This window comes from Podarcis erhardii (genome assembly GCF_964252035.2).
Source record: "Podarcis erhardii genome assembly, chromosome: 14".
In the NCBI taxonomy this organism is placed as follows: Eukaryota; Metazoa; Chordata; class Lepidosauria; order Squamata; family Lacertidae; genus Podarcis; species Podarcis erhardii.
The window spans coordinates 17,201,018-17,215,090 of record NC_138503.1 but is presented as its reverse complement, the minus strand read 5'-3'; the positions used below and the strand labels follow the sequence as shown (position 1 = coordinate 17,215,090).

The 14,073-nt window shown below is 46.3% G+C and overlaps 1 protein-coding gene and 1 long non-coding RNA gene across 6 annotated transcripts in view; both read right to left on the bottom strand.

Moving 5' to 3' along the window:
* Positions 1–3,685: 3,685 nt before the first annotated feature.
* The window catches only part of LOC309329010, a 75,951-nt gene continuing 65,563 nt past the window's right edge, over positions 3,686–14,073 (bottom strand). Inside the window, exon 2 of the long non-coding RNA XR_014151012.1 lies at positions 3,686–4,043. This is a non-coding gene — a long non-coding RNA (uncharacterized lncRNA). The remainder of the gene's footprint in view (positions 4,044–14,073) is intronic.
* TMC3 (transmembrane channel like 3) overlaps positions 4,501–14,073 on the bottom strand; it is a 46,944-nt gene continuing 37,371 nt past the window's right edge. For all 5 annotated transcript variants that reach the window (XM_081838771.1, XM_081838772.1, XM_081838774.1 and 2 more), the window contains 6 exons: positions 11,909–12,019; positions 10,872–10,997; positions 9,891–9,969; positions 9,643–9,685; positions 8,268–8,613; positions 4,501–6,046 (listed from right to left, as the gene is read on the bottom strand). In XM_081838771.1, coding sequence (XP_081694897.1) covers positions 5,185–6,046; positions 8,268–8,613; positions 9,643–9,685; positions 9,891–9,969; positions 10,872–10,997; positions 11,909–12,019 — 1,567 coding nt within the window. In that variant the 3' untranslated portion in view covers positions 4,501–5,184. The remainder of the gene's footprint in view (positions 6,047–8,267; positions 8,614–9,642; positions 9,686–9,890; positions 9,970–10,871; positions 10,998–11,908; positions 12,020–14,073) is intronic.

Below are 14,073 nucleotides of genomic sequence, written 5' to 3'. Positions count from 1 at the left end.
AGCAGCACGCAAGCTTAGCTCCCCTCCGTCAATGGGTTACCGAGGTAAAATTTCAAAAATAAGGGGCACTTCGCCAAGGGAGTGTCCTATATATGGGAACACCCAGTACATTTTAATTGAAGCGGGAATAAAAGTTGGTACTATAAAATTAGAGGCTGTGCGCCCAGGAACCTTTCTCAATTCAGTTTCCAGTCGCATTACTGGCAGAGTTCCAGAAAGCACTAAGAAGAACAATCAGCAAAGCATCGGGTAGCAACTTAAAGGGGTAAGCAAGAAATTACTGTAGAATGTATGAGCTTTTGTAGGATACAGGCAACTCTGCAAAATGCATGAAGCGTTTATTCTCAGCTGGCACATTCTCAGCTGGCAGGTAAGAAAAGAAAAGAAAAAAGGGGACGGTGCTCCACGTGTTTGAAATAAGATATATTTCAGCCCCTATGTGTTTTTTTGGAAACAAATCCTTCCTTGGGCTAAAAACGTGAAGGATTTATTCCAAAATAAGCCAGGCCTGGAATAAATCTTATTTCAAGCACCTGATGTTTTTCCTCTTTCTACCTCTGCTAGTAGTGTGTTCTCCATTTTTTAAAAAAAGTTATACTGAAGTAGCCAATGTGGTATCCTATTATTGATGGTGGACCACAACTCTCATTATCCCATGGGTGGGTTCAGGGGGGCAGCTGCCCCCCCAAATCAAGTAAATAAAAGTACTTAGCTAACTGACCAATTGAGTCACAGATAGCTCATTTCTGCCCCCCCAACAAAAGGACTCCCCCCCCAACATAAATTCTGCATCTTCCCTGACCATTGGTCATGCTGACTAAGTCTGCTGGGTGTTGCAGTCCAGCACTCCCTGTGCTCTATAGATAGGAAGCTGCCCACAGTTTGTCCCATCTGGTTCAGTACTGTCTACTGGGCCTGGCAGTGGCCTCTCCAAATGTTTAGGCTTTGCCATCACTCGATCCTGGAGATGCCAGGGACTGAACCCAGGGCCTTCTGCATGATGATCATGACAACTGAGCTGCAGATGGGACAGGAGAGGGTGTGAAAGTATTACTGAAAAATAAGACCCGAAGACCCAGCTGCAGGAGAGAGGTGTGCCACAGCCATGTCCAATTTGTTTCCACTAATCCTCCTGAGAGTCCAGTTTCACCAGCTGTAACAGAACGGCAATTGCGTGGACAGGCGGAGCCCCCTCCCCCAGCCCCTGGCGACCCCCAAGCAGAATAATGACTCAAGACAACGTGCTATGGGGTTAAAATTGGCCACAACTTTATTAAGTTTCAGATGTAGGGAGACCTTGGCTCAGGTATTGGGCGTTTATCCTTCCCAGGGAGACATCAGGGTTATCCAGAGTGTGTGGGGATTGGGCTGGCTCTGGAGAACATATGTTCAAGCAGAGAGCCCGCCCCCCGTTTTGCCGCCGTTGGAGGGGAGAGCAATGACAACCTCTTGGCGTATGGCCAATGCCACCCCTCAAGACCCCTTTAACGGGAACCCTGGGATCACCACCGCAAGGGGGGCGTGGGTCACCGCTTCACCACCACCCCATTTAGGGAAGATAGACTAAAGGATTCCGCCCAAGGCCTGAAACTGCCAAAGTTGTGACGTTTTGCTACGGGAAAGGCAAAACCTGCCAAAGCAGGAAAATTCCTTTCTGGCCCTTCAACAGCGACTCTGACGTAGCAGCGCCTATGTACCTGTGGAGAAGACTGCAAAAGAAGACTTAACTGAGGGAGGGCAGGGTGGGAGAATCTCTGGAGCCAACTGACACTTCGCAGGTAAGATTCACCTTCTGTTGTGTGGGCAGGGCAGTCCCTCCCCTTACCTGGCCGATGCCCTGGCAATGCCTCCTCAGGCGGGATTGGGCAATTGGCTGAGGTAGGCGGAGACCTCCAGGTATCCAGACTGGGGAGGATGAAGCCAGCCCGAACTACCAGGGGCGCACTGGGATTTGGGGGTCTGCACACGACCATGCAAAAGCACCCCCCATTTGATGTGGGGAGCGGTCATTGCTAGCACGCAATGGCATATATTGCCTGTTGCAAAGGGACGCTTCCAATCTGTTGAGCTGGAATTCATGTGTAATTTGACACTATCAGATTTGGGCTCAACAGAGACTGGGTGTGGCTAGCTCACTGTAGAAAGTAAATGTGCCCTCTGTTCGTGCCTGCTACAAATCTTGCTTTGCCAACTCATTACCAGCTGGGAGAGGGTTACGCCCACTCCGGTTGAACCTTTTACACTTTCGACTGGATCTTGTTTTCACTTATGCCCTATTTAACACGCCTCCCTCTTTCATTGCCAGTCTTCTCATATAGCAAGAAACCTCGCCCTCCCCACTTCCTGGCATCTGCAGATATGGCTGGGGAAGGCATCTGTTTGAAATCCCAAAGAGCCACTGCCAGTTGCTGTAGACCAGGGTTTCCCAAACCTGGGTCTCCAGCTGCTTTGGGACTACAATTCCCATCATCCCTGACCACTGGGTCCTGCTAGCTAGGGATGATGGGAGGTGCAGTCCAAAAGCAGCTGGAGACCCAAGTTTGGGAAACCCTGCTCTTGACAATACCAACCTAATCACTAATCTTCAGCCTTTTCAGACTCAAGGACCATCATTTCCATGATATATCTGTATGTTGGTAGTGCTGCCATGGTGGCCCAGCTTAGACAAGGTTGTGGCCCAGTACTGCATTCTCCTGGTCTCTAGCCAAAGACCAATGAGGCAGATGAACTGAAGGTTTGGTTTGGTTTAAGCAGATTGCGAATGCAAAATGGGGAAGGGTCAGAGTTCTTAAGCTCCTTGGAGGAAAGATGGACTATAATAATTTGCACAGTGGTATCTTGGTTCTCAAATGCCTTGGTACTCAAACGACTTGGAACCCAAACACTGCAAACCCGGAAGTAACTTTTTTTGGAAGCTGAATGTACTCCGTTTTGAGTGCTACACTTCCATTTTTAATGCCACACTTCCATCTGTCTGTTTTTGCTATTTATTTTACATTTTTGTTTTTACAGCTTTTTTTTCTTGTGACTGTGTGGGACCCAGTTCAGCTACTGATTGATTGATTGTGTGACTGCAGTACATTGTTTATTGCTTTCATTTTATGGATCAATGGTCTCGTTAGATAGTAAAATTCATGTTAAATTGCTTTTTTATGGGTTGTTTTTAAAAGTCTGGAACAGATTAATCTGTTTGGCATTACTTTCTATGGTAAAGCGCACCTTGGTTTTGGAACGCTTTGGTTTTGGAAGAGACTTCCGGAACAGATTAAGTCTGAGAACAAGGTACCACTGTAGTTTCCAAGGTGCCATCAGACTTTTTGCTTCACTATAAAGTTACCCTTGTGGAGTACGTCACTAATAAAATAAGGAGGCAGGGTTTACAGACCAATCTTGCAATCCGTTTTTGCCTCCACCTTCCATAAAATGTGGAAGAACCAGTTTCGCTGCTACTGTGTGTAAACATATGAGTCCAGTCTCTCACCTCCTCTGTGTTAGGGTCAGCCCAATATATTTTGCTGTGTCAGTGAGATTTGTCCTCACATCTTAGAACAATTAAACTTTAAACTGATTTATAATATTGCAGCCTTAGTCATTATATTGGAAATGGGCACCGTGCAAAACTGAAGCAAAGCAGATACTAAACACTGATGTTAAGAAGGGAGTTGACCAGACGTGAGTTTTCAACTATGTTCAACTACTGCTTTTAATATTTTATTTAATGCCAGTGATGAGCACTGTATTGTACAGAGTTAGAAAGTGCACTGTTGATCTGGAGGCAGAACAGGCAATGAGGTGCTAAGTAGGTTTGCAATCTGAAAGTGGTTGTCATACAAACTCGGAGCAAGGAGGAGCCAATCCGAGTGATTTTATACAGCCAGGTGGAACCCTATTGGGCTACCTGTGTCACGTGGCAACTGCTGAACTGGAAAATGTAGTACCATCCTCCAGCCATAGGTGGTACCCAAGCATAACAGAGAGCAACTCAGCAGCGCCACCTTCTGGCAATGATGCAGAATACAATACTTCATGTGTTCTTATACACACTTAACCTAGTAATATGTCCTTTTGAATGCATTGTGGCTTACTTGTGAGTATACTACACCAAGATTCATGAGAGGGTGGAATAAGCTTCACACAATGGTTTCTGTCCGTTTCTTTTGAGGGCTTTTAAATGCCTTTCTTTACCGCTGCAATATCATTTCACAGTAACAATTCAGCCACAAATGATTGAATATAGAGAATCTATAGAGAGCCAGCGTGGTGTAGTGGTTAAGAGCGGTAGTCTCGTAATCTGGGGAACCGGGTTCGCGTCTCCGCTCATCCACATGCAGCTGCTGGGTGACCTTGGGCTAGTCACACTTCTTTGAAGTCTCTCAGCCCCACTCACCTCACAGAGTGTTTGTTGTGGGGGAGGAAGGGAAAGGAGAATGTTAGCCGCTTTGAGACTCCTTAAAGGGAGTGAAAGGCGGGATATCAAATCCAAACTCTTCTTCTTCTTGCTCAGTATAAGGACTGATTGGTATCTGCTCCAAGCACAATGCAATTGCCTCTTTGCTTCAAAAATCTTTTTAAAGCAGGGATGTGTACCATGTGGCACTCTGGGTATGGCTGGACCCCAGCTGCTATCAGCCCAAACCAGCTTGGCCAGTTGGGTTGATAGGAGCTGTAGTTCCCCAAGCCTGGAAAGTGGATCTCAGCTTGCCTGCCTATTTGGCCAATGGCAGGTGGGCTGCGGCACCACCCCTGGGGCAGATTGGACTCTGGTCCACCCCATGGATTTTTAATCCCGTGGCCTACCCTACCCTTTGTCCAGTTTTGAAAAACCTTTCCTGCAGGGGGGAGACACAGAGTATAGTGGTACCTCAGTTTTCGGACGTCTCCGTTGCCGAACGTTTTGGTTTTTGAAAGCCAAAAACTTGGAAGTAAATGCTTTCGTTTTCTAATGCACCTCAGAAGTCGAACGGCTTCCGCTGTATGTATCTGTTGTTTTTCACAATTTTCTCTATTGAATTGGGAGACCGCCCTTTGTGCCTCGGTTTTCGAACGTTTCAGAAGTCGAACGGTCTTCCGGAACGGATTACTTTAGAAAACCGAGGTACCACTGCATTTTCTTTTCTGAAAGGTTGTAGGCCAAATAAGTTTAGGAACCTCTGCTCTCGAATGCAGCAGCCTCGTCTTTCCCCACTAAACATTTGAGCATATCAGTTCATTAGCCTCGGCCATGTTCAAGTCGGCACCAGTCTTGGATTTCTTCCTGGTTAACGTTGCTCCAGGTTTCAGGTACTTGTCTTTGCTGTGGATAACTTGGATGTATTGGTCATTGCTGCTAGTTGGCTGGTCACTGCTCGACTCGACAGAGATGGAGTCAGACTCCGTCGGGGATGGCTCGGGCTTGTGCTTGGATTTCGGCTTTGGGTGTTGCTCTGGGTAGCGCGGGTCCAGTTCAATGTTCTTCAGGTGAATCTTCCGGTGGGTGTGAGGGGGCCTGCCAAACGTGAGCCCAAAGCCATCCTCCCAAGATTTGTAGTGCATCTTCGCCAGCGCCTTGCTACTAAGGATCTGGCTGTCAGCACACTCCCCAATGTAGAAGCGGGGGGCTGCTCGGAGATCAGAAAGCGACCGTGGGCGGTGGGATCTATTGGCCAGAGCTCTCCTCAACTCCTCTTCTTCCTCCTCTTCGCTGAAATGAGGGGAGTAGGCCCTGTGTGGCGTCCGAACCATGTACCTTCGGATGTTTCTCGGATACAGCTCCACGATGTCCCCCGACTCGTCCATTCGGAAATTCCTCGGCAGCCGCGTGGTGGAGCGGAGGAGCTTTTTCCGGGGTTCATGCTCGTTGACAAGGAAGTACCTGGCTGTGTGAGACCTGCGGCCCACAAAAGCAGGGGTGCCCCCAGCGCCGCGAGCCTCGGGGTTGGCTTGTCGGAGGCTCTTCCTGAACAGAGGTTCTGAGTGAACATCTTCTAGGCGCTTCTTGTACTTCACAGGGGTGAAAGCCTTGGCTTTGCAGAGGTCGCTTGCACTGCCATGGGCAGCACTTGGGTATCTAGAGAGAAAGAGAAAGAGAGAAAGTGTGTGTGAGAGAAGGTAGATTAATTTAGGGCTTATCCACACTTCCACTTCTCCTCCTGCTTTCCTCCCTGGAGAAAACAGCTCTTTAGCGCTCAATTGGGGCCAACTATTTGGGTTTTGCCTGGATTGCCATTTGTTCTGGTCTATCTAAAAAACGGATTTTCCCTTGGAAATGAGCGATAACTCCTGCCAGACAGGATTGATGGAAGTCAAGAATTTGAATAAGATGTAAAAGCATGTTTAATTACTGTTCAAAATGATATGTAAAAAAAACTAATAAAAAATTATATATATATTAAAAAAAAGGAAATGAGCGATAACTGCTCAGAACCATGCTTTCTAGGCATGGCACAAGCGGAAGTGTGGATTATTATTATTTATTGAATTTATATACTGCCCGGTTCACAGAACAAAATCAAAATATAAAACCACACAATATATAATCAAAATAAAAACAACAACCCAATAACGCCCCCCTCCCAACCACATTTTAAAAGTGCATAGGATGTCAAAGGCCTGGTTAAAAAGGAACGTTTTTGCCTGGTGCCTAAAGTGTATAGTGAAGGTGCCCGGTGAACTTCCCTGGGGAGAGCATTCCACAGACGGGGAACCACAACAGAGAAGGCCTGTTCTCATGTTAGTTCTCGTCCTTCGTCTACACCAGTTTGTTATCAAATGGGTGGCCTTCCGCATGATTGTCAGTAATGGCCAACTATCTTCCTGAAAGAGACATTACCAAATGCTACCTGCTTTGAGGGTTTTTGCCTACCTAGTAACAATCATCACAACTTTTGTGAGGTTAGGCATTGGGTAAGCCTTTGTTTGGTTGGAGGGGAGGTTGTTGCCTTCGCCTGCCCCTCCTCAGTAAGGATATCCTGCTAAGGGGATCTGGGCATGGGCTAGGGCCATGTCACAGCCCCTACGGGGACCCCACGGGGTGCCACTATCTGACGTAATTATAAGTCACTCCCTATCAGTGGTTTACCCTTCTGTGGACTCCCTGCAGATGGACAGGAGTCAAGATATAGCCTGGCTTCACCCCGATGCCTAAGCCAAACCGCTCACATCTGTAACCAATAAAGTTGTGGCCTATTTGAACCCATAAACCAAATATTCCATGCCAGTGTGATTTATTGTTCTCCTGGGAACTTTGGGGCGTGGGTGCCTTGGCATGCAATCTCATGGTTTGGTTTCCAGTCTCAGCAACTAAGCCAGTTCCAGCTGGCTCCTCATACTCTGAGGAATAGGCCTCATATTGGTTTAGAGAGGAAAAAGACTTAGGTCTTCTCATTGTTGTTTGGTTTGCAAGTTAAGCCTCCAAAACAATCCAAGGCGAGCTTCAAATAATTCTTCCTATCTCTGTTGGTTATCTCCCGCTTGGACTACTGCAATGCGCTCTATGTGGGGCTACCTTTGAAGGTGACCCAGAAACTACAACTAATCCAGAATGCAGCAGCTAGACTGGTGACTGGGAGTGGCCGCCAAGACCACGTAACACTGGTCTTAAAACATTGGCTCCCAGTACGTTTCCGAGCACAATTCAAAGTGTTGGTGCTGACCTTTAAAGCCCTAAACAGCCTCGGTCCAGTATATTTGAAGGAGCGTCTCCACCCCCATCGTTCTACTCAGACACTGAGGTCCAGCGCTGAGGGCCTTCTGGCAGCTCCCTCATTGCGAGAAGGAAAGCTACAGGGAACCAGGCAGAGGGCCTTCTCGGTAGTGGCACCCGCCCTGTGGAATGCCCTCCCAACCAAATGGCAAAGAAAAACAACTACCAGACTTTTAAAAGACATCTGAAGGCAGCTCTGTTTAGGGAAGCTTTTAATGTTTGATGTATTATGGTATTTTAATATTTTTTCGGAAGCCGCCCAGAGTGGCTGGGGAAACCCGGGCAGATGGGCAGGGTATAAATAATAAATTATTATTATTATTATTATTATTATTCCACCTCCTCTGTCACAGGCAGCTTGCCTCTGGGTTTCAGTTTTTGAGATTCACTAGTGGGAAGAATGCTGTTGCATCCATGTGTGTCTCCCATAGGCATTTGGTGGCCACTGTGAGAACAAGATGCTGGACTACCTGGGCACCCAGCAGGGATCTTCTTATGGTCTGCAATAGCGTAACATGAACAAAACAACTGAAGCTGCTTCTTGTGGGCCTCCATTTACTTCCAGAGCTCAAGAGGAGGGTTTTACCTGTTGGCGATGGGTTCAGCTCTCGGCTTTGGTACACTGGGCAGTGATGGCGTTGGAGTGACGGGTGTCGGAGCTATAGGCACTGGGGATGCTATGGGTAAGGGAGCCACTATAGGTGCTGGGGCCGCAGGAGGAGCATTTGCCGGCGGTGGGCTGACTGGCTTGGCTACTTCAGGCTGTGCTATGGACTGGGAGATGGTTTGTATTCTCCTGCCTTTGGGTGACTCAAAGTTCACTACACTGCCGTTCTTCCTCGGCGTCGAGCACCGGACTGAGGACTCCTGGCTGATGATGTCACTCTCCTGCTCCGGCCTTATGTCGTTTACTTCTGTAGTCTGTATTCTGGCTAAAGATGCGGATTAAATCAAGAACACGGTTATAGCCTCTTTATTCATCAACTAGGACATTTGTTTTCACAACTGCAGACCCTCCAAGTGTCCCTATTTTCCAGGGAGAGTTGCAGATTTACAGAAGCTGTCCCAGTTTCTGGTTTGGTCCCAGAATGTCCTGCTTTTCCTTAAGGGTAAAGGGACCCCTGACCATTAGGTCCAGTCGTGACCGACTCTGGGGTGTGGTGCTCATCTCGCTTTATTGGCCGAGGGAGCTGGCGTACAGCTTCCGGGTCATGTGGCCAGCATGACTAAGCCGCTTCTGGCGAACCAGAGCAGCACACGGAAACACCGTTTACCTTCCCGCCAGAGCGGTGCTTTAGAACTGCTAGGTTGGCAGGAGCGGGGACCAAGCAATGGGAGCTCACCCCGTTGCGGGGATTCGAACCGCCAACCCTCTGATCAGCAAGCCCTAGGCTCAGTGGTTTAACCCACAGCGCCACCCGCGTCCCCCTGCTTTTCCTTAGGACGTTCCTATTTTTATTGAAACAATGTTGGAGCCCTGAGCCAAGGAGATAACTAACTAACTAACTAACTAACTAACAAACTAACTAACTAACTAACTAACTAACTATATAATCTTTAGAAGACATCTGAAGGTAGCCCTGTATAGGGAAGTTGTTTAATGTTTTATTATGCTTTTATATTTGTCGGAAGCTTCCCAGCGTGCTCTAATTTAGCAAACAAAGCTAAAAACTTTGAAACTGTCAAGCCCGTCTAATATTGTATTTGCAGTTGCCATCCATTCATTGCTAGTCACGAGCTCATGAAACAAATTTTTCAGCAGAAGAATAAAGCAATGGAAAATTTTGCACCTAACAATATTGATGCTAAGTCTCCCACTGACATAGATGTGACATGATTTCCTAATGGTTTTGGTGGAAGTAGTTGCTGTAATAGATGGTCTTTGCTCCCAAAGAACATTCATTCAAATACAGCTAAGTGTTTCTTAGGTTCCTGTTTGTGGATTTAGCCTTTCTTCTCACCTGCTGCCATTTGGACCACTTTTTTCTTGTCTTCAGTTCTTTCCTAGAATGCACACAAAACACTTGGGATGACTTAACAGGACCTGTCAATAACAGAAGCACCCAGTGCAAATTGCTAATGCACAATAAATATTACAGTTCCTCTTCCAGTCCTCACCCACCCAATATTTTGGTGCTAAGTCCTTTATGAAATGCCACTAAACATGTGAAATAAGAGCTTTTATAAATTAAAAGATATCAGTACTTACATTCTGGATCTGCATCCTCAGTTGATTGTTAGTGAATTTTAGCGACCTAGCAATACTCTGCAGATAATAAATTAGCATGCTGGGAAAGAGAAACACAGGGTCATCACTGAACCACATTGCTCTGGTGCAGGGACAAAAATTGGATTATAACTGCAAACCATTCATTTCCATGAAGATCAGTGAATGTTGTGTAAACGTCTAACCTGGCAGAGTTGCTGAAACTAAGCAGGTGTGGACCTGATCAATAAGCTAATCAATACACTGAAATGGGAGACCACTTACATAAGAGCAGGTTAGAAGAATACCATATACTCCATTCCAAAATGCACATTAAACTCCTGATCCAGACCCCTGTGTGAACTATGATGCACACGATTCATTCTTCCCATTCATTTCACTGGAGAACTTTGTGTACAGTTTCCTTTCCAAGCCACCTTCAATTGAAGTGTTCAGCTGAAGTGGACAGGGTGGCCTTATTGTATGTGTTACCCCGTGAACCTCCCAGACACCTGAGGACAACATACATGCACACATGTATGGCCTCAAACCAGAAACAGCTTGTCACGCTAAAAACCCCATTGAAATTAGCAGAATGAAAATAAGTCAGAGCTCACTTGTCCTACTGAGCTCAGTGGGACGTAGACCCAAATCCAGACATGTTGTGTGCATGTGTGTGTGTGTGTGTGTGTGTGTGTGTGATTATAAATAGGAAGCCTGGAAACTCTTCCCCATTAAAAATAAAAATAAAATCTGGAAAGACAGCATGTCAGAAAGAAAGCTTCAGGTCTAAAGTGTTTCTTTATATGCTACTTTTTCTATGCCTGGGGAGATTTTGTCATGGGAGAGCATATTCCACCGTGGTGTCAGTCATCATTCTAAAATGATACAGTCCGCAGAAGGGTCAAAGGATGTTCTGAACATGTAGGTCAGCAGCAGCTGTAATGTTGGCAGTGAAATCGATAAAGAGGTTTATAGACTTACAAGAGAAGCAATAAAGCCGGGAGGACAACTACAGGGCTGCTCACATAAATCATCATCTTGTGGAACCAGACAGGAAAGTCAGCTTGAATGGTTTCGGACACAATGTCATATATTTTTTCTTGTCCGCTAGGGTGAAAAACATTCAGTTACTCTCTCAGGAGAAAAATAATAATAATCCTCAGCATCTTAAGACACTTCATAGTTGTCTTCTGGTAACAGCCATATTATTGATTGCATTCTTATCCCACCTTTTTCTCCAAGGAGCTCGAAGTGATGTACAGTGGTACCTCGGGTTAAGAACTGTTCTTAACCTGAGGTACTACTTTAGCTAATGGGACCTCCCACTGCCACCACGCCACCGCCACACGATTTCTATTCTCATTCTGAAGCAAAGTTCTTAACCCAAGGTACTATTTCTGGGTTAGCGGAGTCTGTAACCTGAAGCATCTGTAACCTGAAGCATCTGTAACCCGAGGTACCATTGTACATGGTTCTGCCCTTCCACATTTAATCCCCGCAACAACCCTGTGAGGTAGGGTAGGCTGAGCAGTGACTAGCCCTAGGCCACCCAGTAAGCTTCACAGCCATAACTGGAAATCTTGTGTAGGTGGCTAGGCCTGTGTTTGTTGGGGAAGTGGGGAAAGGACTGGGAGAAAAGGATGGGGACAAGCACATCTGAGTTTTGTCTTTCCAAACTTCGTCAGATTCCTGTGCTGAGCAAGGGTGCATGGGCTAGATGATGTATTTTTTTTAAAAAAAAAATTTATTAAGATTTTTAAATACAAATGCAAAAAAAATAAACAATATAACATGTATCATAACATCGTTTCATAGCTTCTTTGGACTCCCTCACATCTCCCTCTCCCACTTACATCATTGTAGATTTTTACCAGCAATTTATCATCTTGTTTGCGTTCTTATGTCCCGCTCATTTAAATATAATCTTAATAATTCTCCAAAAGATTTATATTTTCCTCAGTCTCACTTATCATCCCATGGGCTAGATGACGTCTTAAGCCTCACTAGCATCAACTCACCTAAACGGCCCACAGGTGAGGGATGGCTTGTAGCGGGCAATAGCAAATATGGTTGGAAGCATACACAAAAACAGCATGAAGAGCAGCATAGCCAGGTAGAAGTTATTAGATCTACAAGGAAATAAATAGTTAATACGCAGTTCGCCTGCATAAAGGGTTCTAGCAACACCCTAACTCATTCACAGCAAATTATTTTGCTAGGGGAATCCTCCCTTGAGCAGGATTTTCCTTCTCCCTGGGCATCTTACCCATCAAACTTGAATTCTTGACCCCAAAGTCTTCCTTCCACTGTATCCCATAGCTAGGAAGGAAGATATATGGCATTGCCCCACCTTGGAAGTTCCTGTTTTGGTTATTTGGGGGATATAACCAAGGTCTAGAGGGACGTGGGTGGCACTGTGGGTTAAACCACAGAGCCTAGGGCTTGCTGATCAGAAGGTTGGTGGTTCGGATCCCTGTGATTGGGTGAGCTCCCGTTGCTTGGTCCCTACTGCTGCCCTCACTGCCCAGTTGTTATCTGTGCCTTTGGTCTGCCCTCACTGACCAGTTGTCATCCCTCTGACCTATTCTATACTTCTTGGTCCAGCTTGGCTTTTGGCATTCACCCTGAGCTGCTCAGCTCCAATCTTTGGCCGACGGCTCCATCTCTCGCTGAGGTCCCATGTGATCCCAGTGCAGTACAGTCACTTAGAAAATGAACTTCGAACAATTCAATTAACAAAGTGCCATCAAGCTATAGCCTTTCTCTCCCCTTTGCTGGCTTCGAATTGATGACCTGGAGGCGAAGAAGCTGCTTTGCAATCTATGAGAACTGGGAGGGGGAAAACTTGTGAACCTCCAGGTGTCATTGAGCTCCAGCTTCCTTCAACCATTGATGGGGGTCCCAGACCCTCTGGAGGGCTGCAACAGGTCCCCACCCCTCGTGGCACCATTGGTTCTAATAAACACACACCTTCCTTTAAGGCATTTGGAATGTTCTTGGGATCTACAGTGCCCTGCAAAACTCTGCTTCCAGAGGAAACTGAAGGATATATTAAATGGATGCTTGTCTTTGAGGCATCCTGCTAAGGTAGCAATTACATGCAGGGGAATGACCCGGGATGAGGATTGAAGCACCCACTCGGGATCCCCTGTGCCATGCTGGTAATAATAATAATAATAATAATAATAATAATAATAATAATAATTTATTTGTGCCCCGTCCATCTGGCTGGGTTTCCCCAGCCACTCTTGGCGGCTTCCAACAAAAGATTAAAAATACATTAAAACATCAGTCATTAAAAGCTGCCCTTAACAGGGCTGCCTTCAGATGTCTTTTAAAGATAGGATAACTGCTTATTTCCTTGACATCTGATGGGAGGGCATTCCACAGGGTGGGTGCCACTACCGAGAAGGCCCTCTGCCTGGTTCCCTGTAACCTCACTTCTCGCAGGGAGGGAACCGCCAGAAGGCCCTCGGGGCTGGACCTCAGTGTCCAGGCTGAATGATGGGGGTGGAGACGCTCCTTCAGGTGTACTGGACCGAGGCCATTTGTCCCTCTTCCCCTCTCGCCCCTCCACTACCATGGAATGCCCATGCCGCTTTGCTTCATTTTCACCCTTTGGCATCTGAGAGGCAGGCATGACACACCCACCCCATTAGCTGCCCCTCACTGGCTGGCCTTATTTGCGTTGCTGCCACCCCCACCCCAAGGTGCCCCGGACTTCAACCACGAAGTCTGCACCTAATGTTGCTACTGGCAATGAGAATTGAGACTGCAGTACACCGAGAGGGAGGTTAACTCTCTCCCCTCACCCCCAGCTCCTTGGTCCCTGTAAAAATCACACACACAGCCTCCCCAGCTGTGTTTCTGGCATCAGGTCGGACCCACTAATGTCCTTTAGGAAAGAGGGAATATTCACAGTGAAGAGGCCACTGTTGATCTTATCTATATTTTGATGGTTTTAAAATGTCTACTTAAAAAAAAGTTTATTGAACGGCGTTTTGTTATAAATATTTTATACTATTTCATATAAACTGCTTAATTAAGCAGTCTATATGTTTTGTTACATAAATAAACAAACTAATTAAAGGTGAGCGATTGAAAATCTGCTTCCCGGACATGTGTTTCCACCAGCTCCATCCCCCAGCAGTTGCTATTTTTTAAAAATAAAATAAAATAAAAG